The 27,769-nt window shown below is 39.9% G+C and overlaps 1 protein-coding gene across 1 annotated transcript; it reads left to right on the plus strand.

Annotated features, from left to right (window-relative positions):
- The first annotated feature begins 1,844 nt into the window (after positions 1–1,844).
- tacc3 (transforming, acidic coiled-coil containing protein 3) lies at positions 1,845–27,449 on the plus strand. The gene is made up of 18 exons (XM_052033811.1): positions 1,845–1,964; positions 4,368–4,545; positions 5,171–5,316; positions 8,566–8,630; positions 9,002–10,094; positions 12,478–12,532; positions 13,352–13,559; positions 18,118–18,176; positions 19,862–19,992; positions 20,309–20,372; positions 20,516–20,701; positions 21,173–21,249; positions 21,340–21,384; positions 21,418–21,482; positions 21,543–21,703; positions 25,113–25,219; positions 25,769–25,889; positions 27,273–27,449. The coding sequence occupies exons 2-18, from the start codon at positions 4,378–4,380 to the stop codon at positions 27,336–27,338; spliced, it is 2,817 nt and encodes a 938-aa protein (XP_051889771.1). The 5' UTR covers positions 1,845–1,964; positions 4,368–4,377; the 3' UTR covers positions 27,339–27,449.
- Positions 27,450–27,769: the final 320 nt, after the last annotated feature.

Raw genomic sequence — 27,769 nt, forward strand, 5'->3', positions numbered from 1 at the left:
ACCAAAAGAAAAAAGTTGTCTTTTACAGTAACAGGATCACAAGATCGTTGACTTTCCATGCAACAACATGTTAAAAAAAGTACAAGAATCATCTCAGTAAATTGCAGTAGGCTCCTTGAATCACTATGGACTGAGATGTTGCAAAGGTGGAGGTTAGCTGTCTTACGTGGGATTTGGGGTTTAATGTCCAACTGCTATGTAACTGCCCAAAATCCTTAAGTAATTTTTCATTGGCTCATGGCCCTTTAAGGTGGATAGGGTAGTGAAGAAGACATTTGGTATATATGCCAAAGCACTGAGTATAAGAGTTGGATTGCCATGTTGCAGCTGCACAAAACATTGATTAGGCCACATTTAGAGTATTATGTACAGTTCTGGTCATCACACTTTGGGAAGTATGTGATAGCAATAGAAGGAGTGCAGAACAGCTTCACCAGGATGTTGCCTGGAATGGAAGGCTGTAGTTACAAGGAGAGATTGGATAAACTGGGTTTATTCTCAGTGGAATATAGGAATGTAGGATGCTGAGGGGTGACCTTATAGAGATTTATAAAATGATGGGAGGTGTAAATAATCAGAGTCTTTTCCCCATGACACTGGAATCTAGAACTAGAGGGTACAGGTTTAAGGTGAGAGAGGAGAAATTTAAAGGAGATCTAAGAGGTAGCTTTTTCACAGAGATTGCTGGTTATCTAGGATGAGCTGCCAGAGGAGGAGGTAGAGACAGATACAGCTATCTGCCTCAAAGGCATTTGGACAGATAGATAGGAAAGGCATCGAGGGATATGAGCCTAAAGCAAATGGGATTAGCATAGATAGGCATCACGGTTGGCATGGACAAGGTGGGCTGAAAGGGCCTATTTTTGTGCCATATGATTCTGTGATTCTCAATGATTCAACCCAACTCTAAATTTCAAAACTGAATACTTCAAATGATTTGAAATCAGAAAAATTCTACCTTTTATAAATGTTTTTTGAAGTATCCTTTAATGGATATAGTTACAATATACAGAATCTGATAAGCTTCTATGGAACCCCTTGGAATGAGGCTCGCAGTATAAATAGAAAAAGGAACAGCAGAATACAAGGACAAACTGAGAAGAGAAGCCCGGTGTGAAGTATAAAAACAAGTATAAACACATTGAATAGCTTATCTTCAAGGTTCCCAGCTCTTTAGCATTGTCCTAGAGTCTTCGGCAATTAAAAAATGAATGACTCACTCATGTGACCAGCCTAGGATAATATCGCAGCAAGCTTAAAAGGACGTGTTACTTTTCTTCATTTGTTAAAAATATTGGCGATGGAACAATAAAAAGTTAAATGGGCGGGGTTGGATAAAGACTGGTGACCCAGCCACGTAACATCCAGAAGTGCATCCAGTTTCTAAGTTACAACTGGTATAAAATTCATTATTTTGTAAGAATTTGCAACGCGGGTATGTAGAACAAGCTGGATTACTGTTGCATACAGCCTGTACGAACTCAATGGGCCGAATGACCGCCTCCCGTGCTGTAACTTTCTGTGATGCACAGATGATTCAGGAGTAGCATTGAGCACAAGTAGCCAATTTGACATAAAATTCGAGTCACAACCTTCATCCACCTTGAACGTTTTGAGTTTGCAAAAAAAAATGCGTGTTTTGCAAACGACATGAAGCGTTCCGAGGTGCCGCCGGAGGGCGTGAGGCGCTGGACTGACAGGCTGAGGTAACGGACCCCTCCCAGGGTGGGGAGATTCCTGGCCAACCTCCCCCACCATCAACCGCAGCGCATGCGCATCTTCTCGCCGAATGACTAGCCCCATTTCCCCGCCGCTAATTGGTCAGTTCGTAAAGCAGCTGAACTGTGACCTTGGGAAGCGGCTGCTTCGTATTGGACGTGGCGGCTAACGGTCGGATTTTAAAAATTTGCAGGAGCGGAAGTCGGGGTTTCGCGGACGGAGCGGGAGAGGCCCGGCGGCGGGAGGTAGGGGTAGGGGTAGGGGTGGGAGGCGAGGCGAGGCGGTGGTGGCGGGAGGTGATGGGGGAGAGGCGGTGGTGGCGGGAGGTGATGGGGGAGAGGCGGTGGTGGGACGTGATGGGGAGAGGCGGTGGTAGGGAGAGGGGAGAGGAGAGGGGTGGTGGGAGGTAGGGAGGAGAGAGGTGGGGGGGTCGCAAACGGAGCGGGGGACGGGTAAGGGTTGGAGGTGGGGGAAACACAGGTAGGGATAAGTTTTCCAGCACGGCGAATGCCTGTTAGTGGCACATTCCAGGCTGCAGGAATATGTGCTGAAGGATATACTGAAGCTCGGTGCAGCCGATGCAAAGGCTCTGTGGGGAAGGATTACAGTCTAGGGTCCCTCTGCTACCACACATGGAGGGGCTGGGTGTGGTGGATAAGCCCCTCAAGCAATGAAATGGTGTATCATCAAAGGGGGCCACATGAGCGGCAATGGTGCTTTGGTTCACTTTTTAAACAAAGTGTTAACGTTACTGAATATATTGATCAAATAACACTAAGAATGTGAAAAGTTTTTGTACTGCGGTCTTTCTTTTTGTGTGCCTATATCATTATGAATAAAGTTTATTCTGGGGGGAGAAACAAACAGGTAGAGTAGAGGGTGTGATGTAGTGGCATTGTCTACGAAGCCTATCTCCCAGGAGGAGGCTGTCCTTTGCAGGCTAGTAGTTCTCCTGCCCACCACCCCTATCCTGGCGGCCACTGTGCCGCCTGGGTGATGAAGGCTTCTGTTTCATACCCCCTCACAGATGGTGACCATTCTGTTTCCCCTAGTGTTCAGCCACTCTCCAACTATTAACTGACGATCCCTGAAAGGGAGTGTCTCTGTACTGAATCCCATGTTGCTAGGCATCATTTTGCTTAAGATTAAATATGTTCAGGGAAATGCAGGAGTGGAGGTCTGAGGGTATATGTGGGTAAAGGTATTGTGATAAATTAAGAAGATCATGGTAATACAGCATGGAAACAGGCCCACCTTGTTCATGCTGACCAAGTTGTCTACCTGAGCTAGTTCCATTTGCCTGTGTTTGGCCTGCATTCCTCAACCTTTCTTATCCACGTACCTGTGAATAGGAAGTATTAGAGAGAGATGGGTTAAATGCAGGCAAAAGGGACTAGCTCAGGTAGGCAAAGTCCAAAATGTCTTGTCACCAGAGCTTTCAAAGAAGACCGTGGCTACTGGCCTGTTAGAACCAGGGCATAAAAGGGCATTAAGAGCATGGATGTGAAATTGGCTAAGTAACAGCAAAAGGTTGTGCTAAGCAGCTATTTGTACTGGAGGAAAGTGTATGGTGATATTCCCAGGTTTGTGTTTTTTGATTTATATTAATGACCTAAATTTGGGTGAAAGTCAGTTTCTAAATTTGTAGGTGATATGGAATTTGACAGCAATGTAAACTGCAAATACATTCCATATAAAAAGACTGGTAGAATGGGCAGAAGCATGGCAGGTGAAGTTTAATGTAGAGAAATGTGAGCTGATGTATTTTGGTAGGAAGAATGAAGAGAGGCATCATTAGTGTAAAAGGTAGCAATGGACAAGGGATACAGGACCCTGAGGTTATGGGTGCACAGGTGGCAGGGTAGGTTGAGGGCATAGTTAATAAAATGTACTAAATCTAGGTTTTATCAATAGAAGCTTGGGGTATATAAGCAGGAAAAACTTGCTGAGCTTTTATAAATCACTGGTCCAGCTTCAACTGGAGTATTGTGTTCAATTCTTGTTAGTTCAGGAAGAATGTGAGATAGGGAGGGACCAGAAAAGATTTACAATAATCTCTAGGGTGAAGAGAGGGCTGAGGGCAAATTTGTTGGAAGTATAGGGGGTCTGAACACTAAGGTACAGTATAAATTTGTAAATGTTGTCAATGAAGTGTACTGCTGGGGAAAATGGTTGAGGCGTATGACATCTTGGGGGGACAAAAAACATGCTGGAAATGCTTTGGGTCAGGCAGCACCTGTGCAGAGAGAAACTGTTCATGTTTCAAATTGGCCCTTAAGGAATGGATTTTCATCTTAATAGTGTGCATTCACCATTACACTTTAGGATGTTGAGACATTAGAGGATGCAGAATAAATATAAAAGAATGGTGGGGGATGGCAATTATTGGGGTTTCAGTTATTTAGCTGACAGTTTGCATCTTGTGCAATTTTAAATGGAGCCTTGATGGTGCCTTGTGTGCATATGAAAAGGACACTAACCATGATATGTAAAATCAGTTTTATTGGCAATCAGATGTTCGACACCTAGAAGTCTGGAATTGTGATGTATTCAGAAAATTAGTGGCTTTGTGTTATGTGACTAATATTATTTCTATGAACAATTATAGGAAGTTTTAAGTGGTTGTTCTTGCCTTGCATCTTTCTCAGCCTATCTGATATGAGTTTGCATTTGGATGAAAACAGTTATTTGAATCTTCAAGGTTCTAATATAATGGATGAACAGTGTGATCCATCAACACCAGTTGTGACCACGGGGAGACATTCCACTCTTCGAGTAGCACAGAAGGAGAATTTCCCTCCCAAAAATTCAGCAAAACTTTCTAAGGTGCATTTTCTGCATTTTTACCATAAGTAATCTAAGTTGTGTTCTTAATCAGCTTGTTGAACTTTGACAGTTTTCCTCATTTTGGATCTCTATAGATTGAAACTTCATAATACTTGTACATTTAATCTAAATGAAGAAATCTTGTGCATGGGCGATCATTTTCAGAATGCTTAACAATTGCATCTTTTGCAATTGCAGCATTCTGCATTAAAAATACTCATGTAGCAGAAATTCAGCTTGCAGTAGGCAATGGTTATCTATGTAGAACTATCAATCGGACTGTGGGGGAAAAATGCTGCATTTATTGGGGGGAAGCGAATTTTCTGGTGAACTGTGTGTAGAGTCTCACCTCTGATTTGACCTCTGGGCCATTTGTTTGTTCCCTATTTTTGGTGTTATTCAGTATATTTAAATATGTTGTAGAGATTAACCATAAACAATTAAGGGTAAAACTTAGCATTTTGTTTATTAATGCTTTTGAGTTTTGTATTTGTTGGATTACAAAGTGTCACTACCAACAAAGGAATTAGCTACTCTGCTGGGCACCAAATAGTTTACTGTGATGCTATTAGTATATTCCTTCTAGCTATGCAACAACATTCTAAACTGACTTTTCATGACTTAGGTGTCCTTCCAAACCCCTGCAAGAGACCCTGTTACACGCAAAGTACTGAGTCCCCAGCTCACCAATATTGCATTTCAGAAAGCTGGAAAAAATGAGGAAAGTGCACAGAACATAGAGGGTCCAGGAAATCTTAATAACGATAAATGGTAAGAATAAATGTTCTGTCACGGTGAGCTAATGTGCGCATACTTTATTTTATTGTCTGAGACTTTGACAGCTTAGTGTTGGTGACCTGCAATTGTTATCAATTATGAATATTCCACTATTAGGTGAATCATTGGTAATTTTTTTTCAGTTCCAGTGTATAGCTTGTAACTTATCAATGCTAATCTTTCAACCCTTTCTAAATGCATGGGAGCAAAGGGAAACAGCCAGCTACAGGCCTCTTATGGGATGCTTTTTAGAAATAATTATGGAGAAAGATGAATGAGCATAGGTCTATTGAAAGATCAAATTAGATTTTCCTTTTCTTACGAGGTACCATACAAATTGATGACAGTGTGCTAGATGTTATCTATAGCTGGTAGAATGGATAAGAAATTTGAATTGGCAGCTAAAGTGCTGTCAACTGTTTAGTTTTCAGGTAGGTAGAGATTTTCCTCAGTATCTGGTACAGGGGCCCAGCTATTTATTATGTCTAAGTTATTATACATAGTTGTGCAATATGAATAGCTGAGTGGGCTAATAGAAGACATAAGAGACATGAAAAAAAACCAAAATGCTGAATATGTTTGGATTGGGCAGTAGCTATAAAGTGAGAAAGGGTTACTGTTACAAATTGACCTCATCAGAAGTTTTGCTACCACAAGTTTTCTGACCTTGAGTTTCTAGCTTTTTTTTTAGATTTCTAGAATCTGCAATTGCTTCTCTTTTCAGGGAGACACTGAACCTTTTAATAAAACACTGATTATGGCAACAATTGGAGTGGTGTGCCTAAATTAGGTTTCCATATATAAAAGATGCAAATGCATTATGGTGGGTGTAGAAAAGATTGTTTCCAGGTATGATGAATTTTGGTTTGTCAGGTTAGATTGGAAAAGCTGGTGTCCTCCTTAATGGAGAAGACAGAAAATTCAACTGAAGTGTAGAATATAATGGATTTGGGGTAAATGGCTTAAGCTGTTTCCATTATTAGATGGTTCAAGGACCAGGGGCACAGATTCAAGGCAGATGATAGAGGCGTTGGGAGAGAGGAAAAACACTATGCCAAGAATGATGATGATCAGCTAGTAGAAAGAGGGAGAGAAAAAGACTTAACATTTTGGTTGATGCCCTTTTTAGCAAATTATATTAGCATTTCATTGGTGTTCTAAAGGTGAAACCAGGTAGAAGTCAATTCTCTGGTGATTAAACCTTTTGACTCCAGGGGTTCTGAGCTTGTACTTGGTTTGTGTAGTAACACCCATAAAGAAATTAACTAAAACTATCCAAAATTATTTGTACAAGAGCTAAATTTTTAATAAGCATATTTTAATACAAAGGACTGCATTAAGCCTTTATTTTGAGTTTTTAAACATCTAGTGATGTTGATTCTCTTAACTCACCAGCTCTGCCGGAGCTTGTATTTCACACAGCTCACCTTCAAACATCAGTTAATCCCCTCAGTGGCCAATGGGTTGATATTGTCACAGAGAATTTCTGATTTCAATGTAATGGTTATTTCCCTCTAGAGAAAATTAACATAGAACTTATAATTATATTTTACTAACTGGATTGGGGACCTGCTCTGGCATCAAATTATGGCTTTTAAAACAATGTTTTTCTAGAACTGTTTTATGGAAGCTGTAGCTTGTTTTTTCACTTACCTGAAAGCATAATTGCAACGGGCAGTGATATTAATTTGACTTTATATTGCAAATGTTCTCAAAGTGATCAACATGGTATATGGAACAGCACAGGAACCGGCCCTTCACCCCATGATGTTGTGTTGAACTAAACTAATGACATCTAATTCCTTCTATCTGCACATATTCCATATCACTCCATTCTCTGCATATTCAATGTGCCTATCCAAGAACATCTTAAATGCCTTCATTGGATCTGCCTCCACCACCACACCTGGCAGCACATTCCAGACACCCACCATGTTGTATTTTTTTTTTAAAATTGCCCCTTGTACCTCTGACTTTTCCTCCTCTCGCCTTAAGTGCGTGCCCTCTAGTATTAGACATTTGGACCCTGGGCAAAAGATACCAGCTGTTTATGCCTCATAATTTTATAAACTTTTTTTTAATCAGGTCTCCCCTTAGCTTGCCCCTGCTCCAGAGGAGACAACCCAGATTTGTCCAACCTCTCCATATTGCACATGCCCTCTAATCCAGGCAGCATCCTGGTAAAGCTCTTCTGAACCCTTTCCATAGCCGCCTCATCCTTCCTATAGTGAGGTGACCAGAAATGAATGCAGTGTTCCAGATGTGGCCTAGTGTTTTATAAAGCTGAAACGTAGCTTCCTGACTCTTGAACACCATGCTTCGACAAATAAAGACAGGTATGCCATAAGCCACCTTTACCACCCGATTTGAATTGTGAGACCCCCAAGATGCCTCTGTACATTAACACTGAGGGTCCCTTTCATTTGATCTCCCAAAGTGCAACACCCCTCACTTCGCCAGATTAAACTCCATCTGCCATTTCTTCACCCATATCTGCAACTGATCTTGATCTTGCTGTATCCTTCTACACTATCCACAATGCCATCAATCTTTATCATCTGTGAACTTACTAACCCACTCATGTTTCATCCAAGTTATCAAGATATATCACAAACAGCAGAGGTCCCAGTATGGATCCCTGCGGAACACCACTAGAAATGGACTCCTAGCCAGAATAAGTCCCATTGACCACTACCTTCTGTCTTCTATGGGCAAGCTAATTCTGAATCCAAATGGCCAAGTCATCATGGATTCTATGCATCACAATCTTCTGGATGAGCCAACTTTGTTAGGTGCTTTACTAAAATCCATGTGGACAACATCCACTGCTCTACCCTCATCGATCACCTAGGTCACTTCAAAACAATCAAGTTTGTACCACATGCCCTGCCCTGCACAAACCCATGTGACTGCACCTAATTAGGCCATGCTTTTCCAAATGCTCAAAAATCCAGTCCCTAAGAATCCTCTCTAATAAGCTTCCTACCACTGATGTGAGATCCATCAGCCTACAATTTCCAGGATTATCCCTATTTCCCTCCTTGAACAAAGGAATAGTATTAACTCCTCACAAGTCCTCTGGGACCTCTCCTGTAACTAGAGAGGATGCAAAGATCTTGGTCAAGGCCCAACAATCTCATCTCTTGCCTCTGTCAGTAAGCTGGGGTACATCATGTCAGTCCCTGGGACTTGTCCACCTTAATGTTCTTCAAGAGATCACTTAAATTCCTTTTTCAACTGCAGGCATAAAGATTCTGGAGGTAGTTCTGAAGTATTTAATCTGAAATTGGAAGAGCAACTGAAACAAGGCAAGTACATTTCATTATAGGCTCAATTATGAACAGTGACACTTCAAGTTCAATCTTGCATTGCTATATACAGAGATTAGAAACAAGTTAAACTTTTGTATTAAAAGCTAAGGATTGTTGTTATTATGAAGTCAAGTTCTCTTTTCAATGCTGCAAAACGTGTGTTTTTATATCATTTACTTTGAACTTAGTGTAAACTAGTTTGCATTGTGATTTGTAAGATCTCTGAAGTTGAATGTCATGGATTTGAATTGGACTTTGGAGCAAAAGTAAAGCCTTTAGCTGATGCAGACTATTTTCCAAACAATTAAATATGCATCTGGTTGTTATTCATTAATTGTTTGAGACTTATCTTTTATCTCCATTGACAGAGGTTAATCAATCTGCTGCTCATGAGGAGCAAGTTTCATCTCATGGAACATATACACTTGATCTTGACATGCTTGATGTAATAAATCCATTTAAAAGTAATTCAAAAGTTATGAACTCGCCAGTTCAGAAACTGAGTGACCATGAGCTTGACTCTCGGGAGGAATGTCTCAAAATTACGCCAGTGAATAATGAAATGCTTTCTAAGAAAACTGAGAAAATGTCAATAACCCCTCCCTATAACATAAACACAGATCATACTATGAATACCTCAGCAGACATTCCTTTACAAATGGAAAGTCAAAGCAGCTACATAGAACGGGATTCTGAGGTGATCATATCACAGAAATTGAGTAGCTTTGAGGTAGATTGTCTTGAGAAAAGTGATCCTTGTGCAAGTGAGATGAAAGTGGAAATTTCAGAGCTTCCCCTAGAAAATTTGTCCAATCTTGACTGTGACAACACAGGTTCTGACAACTCCCTCCAAATGGAAGGGCAAAAACTGGAGACTTCACCAGCACTTGATCAAGATCTTGTATCTAAAAATACTCAGACAGCTGTTGATGCTGACTCTTTGCAACCAGTGAAGTTGGAGATTGCATTTGATACTGAAGTGAAGGAGAAACCTCCACCCAAAAAGTTGGGGAAAAGACCTGTAGGGCAGTTGCGGCCTAAGTCGCCCAGTGAAACTACAGAGAAATCCGTACATAACAAATCAGAAGAGCAGAGCACGAAAGTTGTAAAACAGAATGAAACTGAGTACTGCACATTGGAAGAGCAGAGCAAGGAAGCTCTAAAGTTGAGTGAAACTGATCCTGATGATCCTGTCGTCCCAAAGTTGAACTACAATATTGACTGGGACAAACTGGATGACCCAAATTTCAATCCTTTTGGTGGAGTTTCAAAAATTTGTAATTCTCCCAGTTCTACTAAGCTGCCAGCAGCCAACTCTGCACTGCAGTCATTGCAAGATAAGCAAGAGAATGTTGAGCCAACTGCAAACAAAGTGGATGAGTTGCAGAAGCCAGAAAGCACTCCAGGGACAAATGGATCTAGTGGAATAATTAAAGAGGTTCAGAAGCAACCTGTTAAGAAGTGAGTGGATTAACTTAATCATTTTAAATGACAATTTCTGACTTGTTTATATTTAAATATAAAGTACTTGAATGCTAGCCCTCTCTAGCTTTTTGAAGCATCGATGGATTTTTTTTTAGAAAAACTTAACACATTCTGCAGTACCCTGACATGGGCTTTTCATGGTGATATACTGTTACTAAATGGGGTGAAACACTACCTTATTAGATATTTGATCATTATTATCTGTATAAACACCAAGTTTTGTTACTGATGCTCTTCATAAACCTTTTGCCAAAACATTTAAAATAAGTGGTATTTTTGTGATGCCTTTTGTAAATTCTAAAGTGCATGCTGGCATTTTCCCATCTTAATACTTAAATCTTGGGATGTAGGTGTTGCTGACAAGGCCAGACTTCCTTACCCGTTCCTAGTTGCTGTTGAGAAGGTAGAAATGAGCCATCTTAAACTACAGTTGTTCTGATAAGTCATCCCCACAATGCTGCTGGTTGGAGGATTCCAGTGTTTAGATGCAGTGTAAATTAAGGAGTGGTAATATTGCAATTGGTGGTGTTCCCATATACTGGTTCTTATCATTCTTGGCCATTGAGGTTGTGGGTTTGGGAGGTTGTGGATGGTACACACTACAAATGGTGTACTGGTTGATGTCAACCAAGGGGACTGTTTTCTTTTGGAGCTTCCTTGAGTGTTGGAGGTAAGTCGAGAGTGTTTCATCACTCTTGTCTGGTGTGCCTGGTAGGTTGTGGAAGAGAAAGGTCACTGGTATTGATCACACTCTGAGTTGCTCTTGTACCCATGGTATTTCTGGTCTTGATGAACCCAAGGTTATTATTCAGGACTGCACTGGTATACCATTCAATGACTGGGTAGGTTATGAGATTCTTGAAAGTTGTTGCCTGGCATCTGTTGTACAAATGTTAATAGTACTCATCAGCCCATGCCTGTAAGCTGCTTCAGTCTTAATGCAGGCAGGCATAAATGCTTCATTTGTTGAGTTGCAAATAGAATTAAACATCGTGCAATCATTAGCTAGCATTCCCATTTATGACCTTGTCAAAGGTCATTAATGAAGCAGCTGAAAATAGTTGGGACTGGTCATTGCCCTGAAAAACTCCTGTGGCTGGGATGAGAGACCTCCAAGAATGCAACCATTTGTGTGAGGTATGACTTTGCCCTTCATAGTTTTTTTTTGCCTTGATGCCTAGGTTTGCCATGGCTCCTTGACGCCACTCCAAATGTCCTGATGTCAAGGGCAATCACTAACTCCTGCCCCAACCCCCTTGGAATTCTGCTCTTTGGTCAATGTTTGGCTTGAGGGTATGGTGAGGTCTGTAACTGACTTCTCCTGGTGAAACAAAACTGAATGAGTAAACAGATTATTGAGGAACACATGCCATTTAGTACTACAAGCAAGGATACTTTCATGCCTTAGAGTGTAGGCTGGTGGTAATGAGTAACTAGAGAAATTTGTCTTGAATTTTGGCTTGTTCGGAATTGATTGAGGTAAAGGAGGGCTACATCTCTAATGACAATAGCTGTGCAGCAGATGCACGAGAATACCATCTCAGCAAGTTTGACAATGCTCCTTATGGTCACTGAGTCAAATCTCTAGAACTGTCCCCAAAAGTAATGCTCTGGGGTGGCTTGAGGCACATTAGTTGAAGAATTGCCACACCCGTTCCAGGATAGTTTGGGGGGGGGGTGGCGGAGTAGGATTTCTAACTATGATTGCATCCCCAAAATAAAGTACAATGTTTAAAAAAAAAACTTATTAATTGTGTGGATATTAGGTGATCACCCTGCAGAAACATAACTATGGTACAACATTCATACAAGAGTTTTTTTTTAAACACCCTTGTTATTTTTGCCTTTAAACCTGATTCGGGGAGACGTAATAAATCAATCTCTGAGATCACATTGAGATAGCTGCTGACCATTATTTCATTCTTAACCACCCCCATTTTTTCCATGAGTCTTTACTAGTCATTCCACACATGTAGACACATGAACTTTTCTGCCAAATAATTGGCAATGACCAGTAGGGAGAAGAATATATCCTGCTTTAGAGAACTTCCTGACGCCTATCCCAGAACTGAGCCACTGCCGTGCCGGATGTTTTGTAAGCCTCGAGTAATATGGGTAGATATTTGGTTTGTAGTTATGGCCTTTGATAATGGAGACTAGGGTGTAGGAGGTATTATTGCATTCATCATAGTGCTGAAGCATCACCTTTAACAGGTGCTTATCATAAGATATCCCTTGTGTTTTGACTACAGTTCTTGTAACCTTTTTTATCCTTTATTTCTCAAATGTGTATATTTTTTCTATGAAATTAGTTTTGTCTACCCAATTTGCATTAATGACTCAAATCTACTATTCACAGGAACACTTGCAAAGTTAAACCCATGGTGGAGGTCTCAGCAATTCCTTTATTTCAGGTGGGTAAAATTTTGAAATTCAAAAGGACAATAATTCACTCAAGGATTGCAATGCACAGTATCAACTAGTCTGAAAATTGATTCTTAGAATATCATTTGTAGCATTTGACCTGGACCATGGCAATCAACAGTCTCGTCAATATCTGGGAATTGTATTGACCAGAAACATAACTGGCACAGCCATGTCAATACTGACTATATGGGCGGGTCAGGAAGTTGGGTATCCTGTGGAGAGTAATTTGCCTACTGACACCAAAGCCTTTACAGCAACAAAAAGCACATCAGGATTATGAAGAATGCTCCACTGACCTGGGTGCATGCAGCTCCGACTTCAGTGATTTAGTAGTTCAGCACCACTTTCTTGGACTTTCTGTCCATGCAATTGTTGGTGTCAGAGGCAAATCACTCTCCCTGTCTGTGAGATACAAATTGCAGGAGGGTGTGGTTAAAGGTTGTTTGAACTTTTTTATTATCCAATAATACCAAGCTGCTTTGAGTTTGCCAAAACAAAACCTTGTCATAACCTCCCTTGCAGTTTGTCGGATGAAATGTAGTTAATACCCTTTGCCTGTGCTACTTTTGAAATCTTGATCAACACAATGACCACGTTAAACTCTTCCCGCTTTGCTTGTTTATGGTCTATTTTTTCTGAACTGGAGTTTAATTTCCAGTAGCTGGTTTGTTCTATTGTCTTTTGAAGCAGGCTTCTGTATATAGTAAAATGGGAAGGAAATGTGGGTTCTTTTCTGTTGCAGGGCTGCTAAAGAGAATTGTCATCATGATTTGGCGTAAATTTTTTAAAAAATTATTTTTTCTTAGGACCCCCAAGTTTTCGCTATTGGAGATGTCATTGAGTCCAGGCCAGTGTCCAATTTTGGAAAGAGAATTTCAGACAGAGTACAACCAATGAGGAGTGAAGAAATGACACAGGACATGAATGATAATGAGTTCACCATGGCAGGAAGGTCTGAATTTCTTGATGATATCATTGAAGGTGAAGCTGAAGAATTTAGACCAGCAGACCAAAGTAAGATTGGTTTCCTGGTCTTTTCCTTGTTAAACCATTTTTATTGTCAATATATTGGCCTTTGATCTAATCCAACTTCTTAATTTGATTTCCGTGACGTAATTGCATGTCTTGAAACTAATCTAGCTACTGTCCTATACTCAAGCTCTTTAGCTTTAGTCTTGCTGGTATTTAGCAAATCATCAGTTCTGATATCTGTGATAAAGTGTTAATTCAAACATGGGTTGAGACACCTGGAGCTGAAGATCATAAATTTTAAAGCACTTGCTCTTAGTACAATTGGTCTTGTCCATTTTACTTTAATGTTGTAAGCCCATCCACTTGCTAATCTTCCTTTTGTTGGTGATTAAATTCTGGGCAAATGTTTGCAGAATGGTGTGCTTTCTTCCTCTTTCCATCCCATCTATCTGTTGCCTGCAGGTGGACACTAATTTGGTTCAAATGTGAAGTATTACAGTGATCAAAGTAATTATCTTTGTATTGCAAACTTTTAGCTAATTTGATTAAGAAGTATTTGGTGTTATAGCACACTTGATCAAGGTACTGTTGCCTGCAAATGCAATTACATAAACTGTTCTGCGTGCAATTCGGCTGCAGTTTCACACCTCTCCAAACATTTTGTGCATCAGAGATGCATATTTCATTCCAAGTGCTATTCTTTATGAGCATTGTAGGGAAATCTAGACAAAAGTGTCTTCAGATTGTCTGTTGGGTACGCCTAAGACACGTTAGTCAACCGCAGTACTGAATTGAAGCTTCCCACATCTGGCCTTGAGAGAAAGACCAGGCGGCATGCTTTTAATGTACAATAATATGTAAAGCCCAATTTATTCTCCCTTAGTCTGCGGCCTTGGTTAACTGAACTTTTGATGCTGTGGAACAGTAATCAAAACTCAAAAAGTAGAAGCTGCAGTGGGCCACTCCTCTCGTGGCAGTTACTGCGCTGAACTTAACAAATCCCTCGTCACTTAATTCTGTTGGAACCCAAAAATCTGTTGTTTTACCTTGAATATACTGGGCTGCCACAACAGTCTTTGATAGAGACCTCCAAAGATTCACCACTCTTGGTTGATCAAATTTCTCTTCATCTTGGTTCTGCAGGACTCTATTTTGAGACTGTGACCTTGCATCTGCCCTGTCAAGCCCTGTGAGAATTTTGTATGTTTAAATGGGATGAGCTCCTGAATCTAGCCTGTTTAACTTTGTCAGATAAAATGTGCTCCCAGGAATCAAATCTGGTAAATCTTGGTTGCACCCCCTCTTGCATCTTTGGATAGGGGCAACTAGACCTGTACCAACTTACAGGAATGATCTCAGCATGGCTTAACTAATTGCAATAAAACATGTTTGCCTAATTAACCTTTTGTAATTAAAGCCAAAACAGTTTGTTGTCATATTTGCTTGCATTACCTGCAAGTTAACTTTGCTGTGCAAAAAAAAATATGGTTTCTTTGAAAACCAGCACCTTTCAATCTCTTGCAATTGTAAAGAATGGTCTGCCTTTGTTTCTCTTGCCAAAATGGGTGACCTGGACTCACTTATCTACTTAATTTCTATTTTCCATGAGAAGCATGGATAGGGTAGATAGTCTATTTGCCAGCATGGAAATGTCAAATCTAAAGGACATAGCTTTAAGGTGAGAGGAGAAAGGTTTAAAGGAGGTACCAAGTTGAGATTCCTAGAGTGGTAGGTGCCTGGAACATGCTGCCCAGGGGGATGGTGGAAGTGGATATGATGGTGGTGCTTAAGACTCATTTAGATAGACAAATGAACATGAAGAGAATGAAGGATATGAATCATCACAAGATCACAAGACAAGGGAGCAGAAGCAGGCCATTCAGCCCATCAAGTCTGCTCCAAGGAAGGGGAAATAGAAATGGGGAATGGGGGAAGAAGAAAAAGAAATAAAAACTATTCTAATCCCAATTACCGGCCTTGTCCCCATATCTCTTGATATCCTGACTATTTAGATATCTATCTATCTATCTATCTTCTTGAACGCCCCCACTGATCTGGCTTCCACTGCTGTACGTGGCAAGGAGTTCCACAAATTCACCACCCTCTGGCTAAAGAAATTTTTCCTCATCTCTGTTTTGAAACTGTACCCTCTAATTCTAAGATTGTGCCCTCTGGTCCTGGACTCACCCACCAAGGGAAACAGCCTAGCCACATTTACTCTGTCCTTTCCTATCAATATTTTAAATGTCGCTATGAGGTCCCCTCTCATTCTTCTGTACTCCAGCGAGTACAGTCCAAGAGCTGACAAACGCTCCTCATACGTAAGCCCTTTCATTCCTGGAATCATCCTCGTAAATCTCCTCTGAACCCTCTTCAACGTCAACACATCCTTCCTAAGATGTGGGGCCCAAAACGGCGCACAATATTCCAAATGAGGCCTCACTAGTGCCCCGTAGAGCCTCATCAACACTTCCTTACTTTTATACACTATACCTCTCGAAATGAATGCCAACATAGCATTCGCTTTCTTTACCACCGATCTGACCTGGTGGTTAACCTTTAAGGTATCCTGCACGAGTACCCCCAAGTCCCTTTGTACTTCCGTGCTTTGGATTTTCTCTCCTCCTGGATAATAATCTGCCCGCTTATTTCTGCTTCCAAAGTGTACAACTGCACATTTCCCTACATTGAATCTCATCTGCCATTTCCTTGCCCATTCTCCTAAACTGTCCAGGTCCCTCTGCAACCTATGTGCAAGTAGATGGGATTTGTTTAATTTGGCATCATGGTTTGCACAGACATTATGGGCTGAAGGTCCTGTTCCTGTGCTATATTGCTCTATTTCCTTGCCTATTCATTTTAGCATTTGCATTCTCTTGAAGCCCTCCTGCATTCTCTTTGATTATAGGCAGTTTAGGTGCAAACTTGTATATATAATGCTTTGCTCCCTCCAACGAAACCATAAATTGTGAACCGTCAAGGCCACAGCACGAATTCTTATCGAACCCACAAGTCACAGCCTTCCATTCCAAATATAACCTGCTTATACCCACTTGTTTTGTTTGCCCATTCTCTCCTTTAAATCGTAGATTATGTTTGCTAGCTTCCAGTCTGTTCTAGAATCTGACACAGTGGACGCACAGAATGTTATTTTCCATGATCTCCAATGGCATCTTACAAATTTTTTTGATGCCGGCTATCAGATCCTGAAGATTTATTGGTTTCTCAACCCTGTGTTTCTCCAGTGTTTTTCTACTAATGCTAATCTCTTTGAACTGCTTATTCACTCTAAATCTGTAGTTCTGCACTATTTCTGGGAGTTTTCTGTGTCATCTATGAATGCTGATGCCCAAAATATTGGTTCTCTGCCATTTCCTTTATTCCCCAATATTTCTTCTGTAAGAAATCCACATTAACTTTGGCTAATTTTTTCCTTTTATACATATCTAGAGAAGCTTTTGCAGTTTGTTTCCAACTTGCCAACTCTTGTACATTCACTTTCCCTCCTTTTGCTGTCTTCTGAACTGTTCCCAATTTTTAAAGGTAACATTAGATTAAAGCATATACTTGCACTGTCTTTAACTTCTGGGTACAGCTGGACTACTTTTCTTGATGGGTTTTCATGCCTTTAAAAGAATATATTTGCTGTAAACCTATTTTATTAAATGTTAAGCAATTGCTCCATTATTGTCATGCATTTCAATGTGGTTCCCAGTCTCCCATGGCCAACTTGGGCTTCAACTTCATAATTTACTTAATGTAAGAACCTGGTTTCAAATTGAACTAAATCACTTTCAATATTTAAATAAAACTTTTGTATATTTTAGTCATTTCCTTACAGGCCTCTTAGCTCCAATGAGCCCTTATTGCATAATGTTACAGCTAAATTGGCCTGTCCCCTTGGTCCTTCTAGAAAACCATCTTGTATATGCCATGAATACCACCACCACTCTATTACCGATAATTTGTGTGCTATAGATTAAAGATCCCCATGATTTTCCTTTCACAGGCACCTCTAATTTCCCTATTTATACTATGCCCTATGTTACCACCACTGCTTGGAACCCCCGTTAGCAATTCCCAATGTTCTCTGCCCCTTTTTCTTGGCACCACATGATTTTTCCTTGGCTATAATCCTTTCTCCTGCCTGCCTTTATCCCAGTCTTTATTATCAGGTCGTCGCTCCTTTTGCATTTTGCTTTTTTCTTTGGGTAGTTTGAAGCAGTTTTAATTTGGCATCATTTGCAAGATTAATAGTTTTGCATTGAAAGTAGTGGTGGGCAGCCTTTGAGAATTACAGCAACTTTTTGGAGTTTGCAACTGAGTAACTTGGTCAGCAACTTCAGAGTGTCACAGCCAGTTGTGCTGGTATTAGATTGGAATGGCGTATCATGACTAGATTAGCTCTGAACAACTTATTGAGTTTGACATTTGATTCGGCAAAATCTGGTATTCCTAGCTATTCAAATTGATATAGTCGGATTTTGAACTATTCCCTGGATTGTTAGTTCAGTAGCCATTTTCCATTTGTTATAGGAGGTGTTGGCATAAACTTAGTTTTTTTAAATATCATTGTAACATTGACATTTTTACCCTGCAGTTCCAACATTTAACCAACCAATTGAAGTTGACTACCTGGAGCAGTTTGGTCACTCGATGGTAAGTAAAAATGTTGTATTCTAGTGTTAAACTTTAATATTTCATCTTGATTCATTGCCAGTGAGATTTGTTCAGGTTGAGGGAGTTGGCAAATGCAAGGCAGATGCAGGATGTGGGTAACTGTTTATTCACTTGGGCAAAAACAGGAAGATAGATTATTACTGAACAGTGGGAGACTGGGAATAGGGGAGATGCAATGAGATGGGTGTCCTTGTGCAACAGTCATTGAAGGTAAAAGCGCAGGTACAAGTGATTATAAAGGCAAATGGTACGTTAGCCTGCATGGTGAGTGTAGGAACAGGGACGTATGTCTGTACAACGCCTTGGTGAAATCCCATTTGGAGCTTTGTGTGCAGTTTTGGTCTCTGTATCTGAGGGAGGATGCTCTTGCAATGGAGGGAGTGCAGTTGAGGTTCCCAAGAGTGGTCCATGAGATGGCAGGCTTGATGTACGAAGAGAGAATGGGCCAATTAGGCTTAGATTTGCTGGAGTTTAGAAGAATGAGCAGGGATCTTGGAAACGTGCAAAATTCTAACAGGACTGAACAGACTGGATGCAGTAAGGATGTTCCAAACTCTGGGGGAGTCCAGGACTAGTGGTCACAGTCCAAGGATAGGGTCTAAGCCATGCAGCACTTGTGCAGAAATTTCTTCAGCTAGGAAGTGGTGAATCTACAGTAGAAACCAGTTAAAGCCAAATCAGTCATTTAATGAGGAGTTGGATGTTTCTGAAGGCTAAAGAGATTGGGGTATATGGAAGAAACAGAAACAGGATACAGAATTTAGATAATCAACGTGATCATTTTGAATGGTCGTGCAGGCTTGAATGGCCTACTCCCAACTTCTGTTAGTGTTTTTTTTTATTGCTCGAGGTTCAATTTGTGAACATGAATGGATAAGGAGAAAACTGATTCAAAAATAGTTTTGTATTTCCTTACAATGTAAAAGGCAGCCATTTTGGTCCATCTTGACTGTTCTTATTGCTTGACACACCATAATGGTAGAATGGTCCAAAATGTTTTTAATTTGTTTATGGGATGTGGATGACACTTTGAATGTTGGCATTTATTCTCCTGAATTAAGGCGACAATTAAGAGCCAACTAGTGGACAAGCAATCTTTTTCCCATTATTGAGCGATCCAATACCAGGGGGCATGCATTTAGGTGTGAGGGGGTAGGTTCAGAACAGATGTGGGGGGTACGCTTTTTTACTCGGAGTGGTGGATGCCTAGAATGTGCTGCCTGATAAGGTGATGGAGGCAAATTCATTGGGGCTTTTAAGAGGGGCTTGGATGGGCACCTGAATGAGAGGAAAATGGAGGGATATGGGCAGTCTGTAGGTGGGAGGGATTAGCTATGTCGGCACAACATTGTGGGCCAAAGGGCCTGTTCTGTACTGTTTTGTGTTCTAAATTGGTGGGTCTGGAGTTGTACATAGGCTAGACACGGTAAGAATTGTTAACTTCCTTGAAAGATATAATGAACTTCATGGGTTTTGTAAGATTTCTTCTGATTTCCCTATTTCATTTCTTGGCCTCTAATTTTAACTCTGATATTTTGACAGTTGTTCCTTTACCGTTAGAAGTCTCTGTGGGCTATGCTAGCTCAAAAGAATGCACACTGAGTGGTCTTGGCAAAATCAAACTGACTAAGCTAAAATTAGTTTTTCTATTGTAACCTCTTTAGTTTCATGCCTCTGCTTTGAGAAAGCAGTCTCTATACCTGAAGTTTGATCCTCTATTGAGGGAAAGTCCTGCGAAGGTGACTGTTAAGCCCCTGGAAGCTCGGTCTGACGTGGCAGATCCAACAACCACAAGGTAAATTGATTGTCTAATTTCATTGTCTAAAGTGTTGTTGTAGCTATTACCAAAATGTAATTCAGCTTGGATAATGTAAATTTAAAAATCTAGAAATTCTTGATGGATCATTTGTTTTTAAATATTAAAGTGCAGTGAGGTTTCAGATGGAGAAAATATCACTGATGTTGTAAGTGGTAACTTTCAAATTTTGGTCTTTTTGTTAACTGCACAGAACCATCATTCCTATAGCACCCAGTATTTTTAAATCAACAATGCATAAACATTTTAAATAGGATGAAAATACTTGACTAACTTGAATTCTTCTGTCATGCAGTACCAGCATTATAGATCTTGAAACCAGATCTGTTATTCTTTCTCATCCTAATGAAGGAATGGTGGTAAGTGTTGACCTACCTGCGGTTGTAAAAAAAAAGTTTCTAAGGGTATTAAAACCCCAATCTAGTAAAACTTCTATTTTGTTGAATTTTTTTCATAGTTAATTTGTAAATCTACAAATTCATACCCATATTTTTCTTTTAAGGATATAGCTCCCCTAGTCCCTGATGTGCAATCTATTCTTAATGATCCAGTGGCTGATTTTGCATCTACTGTTCCTGCTGAGGATGCGATTGTTGAAGTGCTAAAATACAGCCAGAAAGACATGGATGCTGCAATTCAAGCTGTAAAACAAGAGGCAGATACTGCAATGTTAGCTGTAAAACAAGAGGCAAGTGCTGACTATTGCCTTCATGTTTAGAAGGTTCAAATTTTGGTAGTTTCCATCTAAAATAAAGGTAATTTCCTAAATAGTTTTTAAAGAGAATTTTCTGAATAATGCTGCAACTCTGATATTTTGAGCAGATAGTATCATCACATAACAAGTATCTTTTCAGTTGCAATGAGGTTTGTGACCTGTGCAACTTGTTATTAAACTGTGCTAATCAACACTTCAGTAATTTCATGTTTTTAACAGATGCTGAGATTTAAATCTAATAATGTAATATAATTTTATGCCTTGCTATAGACCTTTGGAGGTCTAGAAATTTGCATTTTAGAATTTTCAGTTTTGAATTGTTAGATAAATATGTCCTACAGTGCTTTCTAGCCTATTATGCTGATGGAAACTTTGTTTGCTTGTGCTTTATCAACTGGTGACTTAGAATTTTGGATTTACTGAGGAGTACTTTATTTTTGGTAGCTTGCTCATCAGGAAGCTATAACTTTGGAATGGAAACAGCAATATGAGGAAAGCCTTGCGCAATGTGCAGAAATGAAGTAAGAGTTCTTTTCATGTAAGGTTTACTCATCACTTTGGATAATGGGAGCATGGTCTTTTTAACATTGATTTTATTTTGCTTTTTGTAGGAAAGTTGTTAATCAATATGCTGGAAGTTACTTTTCAAATGATGGGTAAGTTTTTATTCCTGTTTTATTGTTTCTAAGTTATGAAACTTGGAAATTCTGGCATTGCAATTTTCCCTTGGCAATGGTTAATGTATTATCAAATGGTTTGTCTAAGTTATTTAGAAATGCAACTTTTGAAGATTCTTCTTGAAACTATATTTCAGAGGCATCTGACAAAAAGAGTGAAATGGCCAAGGCAGAATTGGAGAAAGTAACTGAAGAGAAACAGCAAGCCTTAAAGGAGCTGAATTCAGTTGAAACATCATTTTCTGAACTATTCAAACGATTTGAAAAACAGAAAGAAGTACTTGAGGGTTATAGAAAGGCAAGTCTATTTTTCTGAAGATATGCTTCTATGGTTATTTTGGTTTTAAAATTTATAGCTATTAAGGTCATCTTGGAGACAATTTTAGAAATTTTGAAAAGGAAACACAAGCTTCAATAAATCACTTTATCATTCCCTATCATCTAGCTCAGATGTTCAATCTTTGACTTTAGTATGGTGCACAGCTTAATTTTTGGTGAGGGTTCACACTGACCTGCTTTAGTGCTGCCATACAGTTCTGACTTCACTTGGGACTTGAAACTGTATTTATGAAATGAGTCATCTTGGACTGATATTGTGTGATGTGGAAGATGGCAAGAAGTTTTTAACTAGTTTAGAATAGTGGTATCATACATTCTGCTTATAAATTTTATGAAATGTGCAACTAACATACCCAGCAGTGGTTTTTAAACAATATACCAAGAATGTGGTAACAACTTGATTAAAGCTGGTTGCTATTGTGATTTGTCAAATGATAGTTCGTCACAAAACAGGAAGTTGTTCAATCATTTGTATTAAAGATTTTCCATTGAATAGACTTCTCCTTTGGGCAGGGATTGTGAGCAATGCCAATGGCCGTAAACAAAAGATACCCTTTCATTTGCTGTCACCAGGGGTCCCTGAAAATGCAAAAAAAAAGGATAGAAGGGCATTTTCTTGCTGGAGAACAATTTCTTGGATTAATTGAATGGCTTTCCTATTTGAACCATGGTCACAAGTGGTGTTGAGCTATTGAAGACTCTTGTACTTGCTCTGGCTAGAGGTCCCCAACAACTGAAGAGTGTGAGAGCTGTGTTTACCTTGATTGGACAAACCTGTTTTCCTTGTTACTAATTAAAAAATCTTCTCAAACATACGGATTCAAAATAAATTGGTGTTTTGCAACAACTAGAGAATCTTGAATCTTGAGCCTCCATCTCGAAAGGACTTCTTTTTGCAAGATGCCTTCTCATAACCAAGGAAGGAAAATATTTGAGATAAATGCCCAGCAGTTTGAGAAGGTCCAGCAAAGTGAATCATGCTCATGCAGCACCAATTGAATGCAATGTGTGCTTTGTCCATTGGACCTAGATAAAGATGGCTGTCAAAGGAATGGAGTGTAGGAATATTAATGGGTGAAAGTACCATTTGCAGAATTGTTCCATTCTACTGCATGCCCTTGCAACCTATTGATCCTTAATCAGCTTTGAGACTTCACATGATCTGGAGACAATGCTGAGGGCACGTAAGGTTATTCCTTCCTGCCCATATTTTGCTGTGCCACCTTGGGCAAGGAAACCATTTTCTCATTTACCATCTGTAACCAACCTCGCCTGACAAATCTGTAAATGTCCATTTAGAACAGCAATAGGAAGAACACAAAAATGGCAAGGGCACAAAATGTACTCCATGTGGGGACTTGATGTCCGTTAGCAAGAATGGTTTGGCAACGTGAGAACTGGCTGAGCCCTGAGGACATATTTGCCAGACTAAGTCAGCAGTGGCTAGTGAATGAACCAACATGAGGGATACAGCTACTTGGCCTTGTCTGTGCCAGTTTACTTGGAACAGTTGCATTTGTCCATGATAGCATTAGTAGAAGTAAGCACAATTTAGTCCTTGTGGAAGCAATCTCCAATTTTCAGAGGATGTCCTTCATTCTGTTGTGTGGCACTATAATAGTGCCAGTTAGGATAGACTGACACTCCAGACTCAAAACTGGACTTCCAAGAGGAACCATTGCTAGCAACAGAAAAGTACAGAACCACAATTTGTAACCTCCTGCCTTGGCATATCCCTTGCTCTACCATTACTATCTAGCTTGGAGTTCAGATCTTGTCCAGATAAGTCCTACCTAAAAATGAGGTGCCAGTCTAGTGAAGCTGCAGTTTAAAGGTTACATGCTGAGCAGCATGTAATAGACAGCTAAGCAATCTTGCATCCTGTAGATTGCATTAAAGCCCTGCAGTATCACCACAATTAATTATGAATTATAGTAGACAATTAAACAGGTGATAGGAAAAGACTCCACAAATCTCCCCATCCTCATTGGTGAGTACTAGAGAGGAGGCCATAGTATATGCAACTATATTCAACCAGATCTGTTGATTACATGATCCCTCCTGGCTTCCTTCTGAGATCCCTACCATTACAGAAATCAGTTCTGGCCAATTTATGTGATCAAAAGGAAACTTCTGAGAACCCTTGCTACAGTAAAGGTTGCAGGTCCAGACAATATTTCAATTGTAGTGCTAAAGATCTGTGCCCCAGAACTGAATTTCCAACTGACACCTCAAAGCCTTTGCATCATCTACGGTGCTCAAATGTGATTGCATGCTCTCCCCTTGGGTGACTGCAGTTCCAACAATACCCAAAACTCAATACCATCCAAGACAAAACAATCCCTTGATTGGCACTCCATCAACCAACCTAAACATTCATTTCTTCCAATACCAGTGCACTGGCTGCAAAATGTACCAACTATCACAACACCACTACTCTCCCCCCACCCCATGTCTCAAAATCAATCTGGTGAACTTTCTTATAAGTCAAGGTGTCTTTATTAGTTGCACGTACATCGAAACAGTGAAATACATCTTTTGTGTGGGGTGTTCTGGGTCAGCCAGCAAATGTCGCCATGCTTCCAGGGAGGAAACTGGAGCACCCGGAGGAAACCCACAGACACGGGGAGAATGTACGAACTCCTTACAGCGGCCGGAATTGAAGCCAGGTTGCTGGCGCTGTAATAGCGTTATGCTAACCGCTACACTTCATCCCTGTCTGTACACAATACTTCAGATGCAGTGTCATAGCTCTAATTTGGAGCAAGACATTGTGTAGTTTGTATTATAAAGGTGGTCAGTCCTGATGTAAAATGTTACATGCAATGATACGGTTTTGGAAATGTAAAAGACATGCAGTTATTTACGATTTTACGTATTTGATCAAATAACTTATTCCTTTCGGCTGTTTTGCTTATCGTTCTCTTCAGCAACCAGCTTGCCACACAATCATGGTTAAAGGAAAATACCAATATCAAATTGCCTTTGATATTGGTATCTTCTTCTGACCATCCACTAGCATCAGATGAAAAAACGTACTACTTTTTGCATGATGAATGTAAGCCCTAGTAGCAATGTACATTCACGCTATGACCAGTCTAATCTGTATTTGGTTCCTCATGTAAATCCAGACTTTTTTATTTGCAATACTGCTCTGATCTGTGGATCTTATTTCTGAAACTGTTCCATTTCAAATATCTCTGTTAGAATAAGCATGTAGTGAATGTTTCTGCAACTGATCTGTTCTGGCTGGGAAATCTAGAAAATTTTTATACTAGCTCTTCAGTCCCATATTCAGTGCTCAGGAATTGCAACGTAGCAACACCAGTAATGAAGACTCTGCAATTTGTCTTTTTCTAAATCTTTAGAATGAAGACTGTCTAAAGAAATGTGCTCAGGATTATCTTGCAAGGATTAAGAAGGAAGAACAGAGATACCAGGCTCTGAAAGCTCATGCTGAAGAAAAATTGAATCAGTGAGCAACCTTAAATCTATCTTTAGCTTCACTACTTAAATTTGTTCATTGGTGGCATTTTTTTTTGTGTTGGGTGAAGCTAATGGTGACTGTAGTTGACTATTAATAAAATGCTTAATTAAACTAGCATTAATTCCTTGGTTAGAACATTGAGAATGGATGAAACAACATCTAAAGTTCATTTGAATTATACCGAGAAATTTCAGGAAAGATCTCAATTTATTGCCAAGTCATTTAGGAATGAAATTGCAGACACATTAGTAATCTAGAACAAAAAAAAATCTGCTGGAACAACTGAGTAGGTTGAGCAGCATCTGTGGGAGGAAAGGAATTGTCGATGTTTTGGCTCAATCCTGCCACGTTTGTAATTTAGTTTTGGGACAATTGAAATTTGAGATCAATTGACCTCATTGGTATGGAATCAAATATGATCTGAGGGGTTGCATTTTTAGTAAATAAGTGCATGCTGCTGTAATAACTTGGGATAAATTGGAGTTCAACAGCATAGTTACTGGTATTAGTTAACATTTTTCTCCTGTTCCCGTACAGAGCAAATGAAGAGATTGCGCAAGTTCGCAATAAATACAAGGCAGAAGTCGCTGCTGTCCAGGCTCATCTGCGCAAGGAGCAAATGAAAGTCAATTCCTTGGAAAGGAGTCTGGAAGATAAGGTTATAAGAAATATACTACAATTTTTCTCCATTAAGCTTTTTCATTTTCTCATCATTCACAATAAATCCTGATGTATACATTGAGCCACTTAGCTTCAAGTTGAATCTTCTCACTGATATCTGGAATGAGGCTGCTGATGATGTTAAACCTACAGTTAACCATTAACCTTTAAAAGCATTCAATTCTTCTCCTCCTTCTCCACCACCCCACCCCCCCCCCCCCCCCCCCACCTCCCCACCAAACCAACCAAAATGGTTGTAGTTTGCCTCTACAGTGGTTCTCTCTGCTCTGAAGCAACTTGTACTTTTCAGTGTTTGATTTGCCTTGAGCTGACTAAACCATCTGGTGACAAGCTTTCATCTATTACAGGATTAATATCTGATTTGGTTAAAGCCTAACTGTCTACTGTTCACACTTGCATGTGCATTTTTTAAAAACCTTTTTGGATTTTTATTCAAGATCATTTAAATCCTCTCCCTACACTGGAATGACGAATGATGGTCATGGTTCTCTGAAAGCGGGCAGTAAAGAAAATAGTGTATGAAGGCTGCAGCCTGAATGCAAGAACCTAATGACAGTCTGAGTTTTTGTTATATCACCAATCATACACAATTTTGAACACTTTAACAGCATTTTCTTTTTAAAAAGCAACATTTGCAGATTTTTTTTTGAACAAGTGTCTATGGAATTTTGTGTCTTAATACTTGGGAGGTAGAGTTGAGGGCAGGAGTTGGCCACACCTGAAAGTTTGTTCTTTGAGAGGATTTGAGCTTTATTCTGGGGTGCCTAGAATATTACACCTTCCTACCAAAGCCACTTCCTACTACAACCCAACATGGATTTCTTGCAAATATCATAGAACAGTATAGGAACAGGCTCTTCTGCCAACCAAGGTACTAATCTAAAATAATTTATCTTCCTGCACATGGTCTATATCCCTCCATCCCCTGCCTGCTCATTTCTGTCTAAATGCCTCCAACATTGCTGTGGTATCTGCTTCTATCACCTCCCCTGGCAGTGTTCCTGGCATCTACCACTATGTTTCTTTTCCAAAAAAAAACACAACTTGTTTCCTACATCTTGAAACTCCTCCTCCCACTGCATGCACCCCCCCCCCCCCCCCCCCCCATCACCTTAAATCTATGCTTTCTAGTATTTGACATTTCCACCCTGGGGGAGAGAGGTTGTGAGATTCACTTTGCCACCTGCCTTGCAAGCTACCAAGCAGGTTGAAGATAGCACACTCTTAAGGGACAGGAATGGTCCATAAAATAAAACTAGTCTTCCTAGTGAATTGCATCAAGATGTGGGCAATGTATAGAATTAAACTAGTGTGTAAGAACCAATTTTGTAAATTGCAATGCATGTTTATTTCCCTACAGGCGAAAGAAAATGTGGAACTATCAAAGATCTGTGATGAACTGATTTCCAAGATGGAAAAGATCTGATTTCTGTGTCTTGTAAATATATCCTGTCATCCTCCTAAACTATTTTTAAACTTCTGTCTTTTGTACAACTGTCTAAATTTACTAGAGGAAAATAAAGTTCAATACTTGAAATTTGTAGTTGTGTGTAAGATTTTCTGAAGCTTTTTGATATTTGGAATAGTGAGGGGAAAAAACAGAAATAAGCTATAGTCCCTTGTGTCTGCACTGTCATTCAGTAAGAATGGGGCTGATATATATCTCTGCATGTTCCTGCACAAATCCATATTCCCTTGATTCCCTTAATATCTTAAAACTATCAGTCTGGAACATATTTAGTGATGAACTCTACACAGTGACCCCAGGTTCCAGATATCCGTTTGGGGGAACTTAAACTCTGCATCTCCCTCATCGAGCCATGTAAGAATTTTATACTTTTCATTCTTTTAAACTCT

This window comes from Pristis pectinata, chromosome 2 (genome assembly GCF_009764475.1).
Source record: "Pristis pectinata isolate sPriPec2 chromosome 2, sPriPec2.1.pri, whole genome shotgun sequence".
Taxonomy (NCBI): Eukaryota; Metazoa; Chordata; class Chondrichthyes; order Rhinopristiformes; family Pristidae; genus Pristis; species Pristis pectinata.

Coding starts and splice junctions, on each gene's coding strand:
- tacc3 (XM_052033811.1), top strand. CDS start 4,378: ATGAGTTTGCATTTGGATGAAAACAGTTATTTGAATCTTCAAGGTTCT. Junction 10,095..12,477: donor CAGAAGCAACCTGTTAAGAA/GTGAGTGGATTA, acceptor TACTATTCACAG/GAACACTTGCAAAGTTAAAC. Junction 20,702..21,172: donor TGTTAGCTGTAAAACAAGAG/GCAAGTGCTGAC, acceptor TATTTTTGGTAG/CTTGCTCATCAGGAAGCTAT.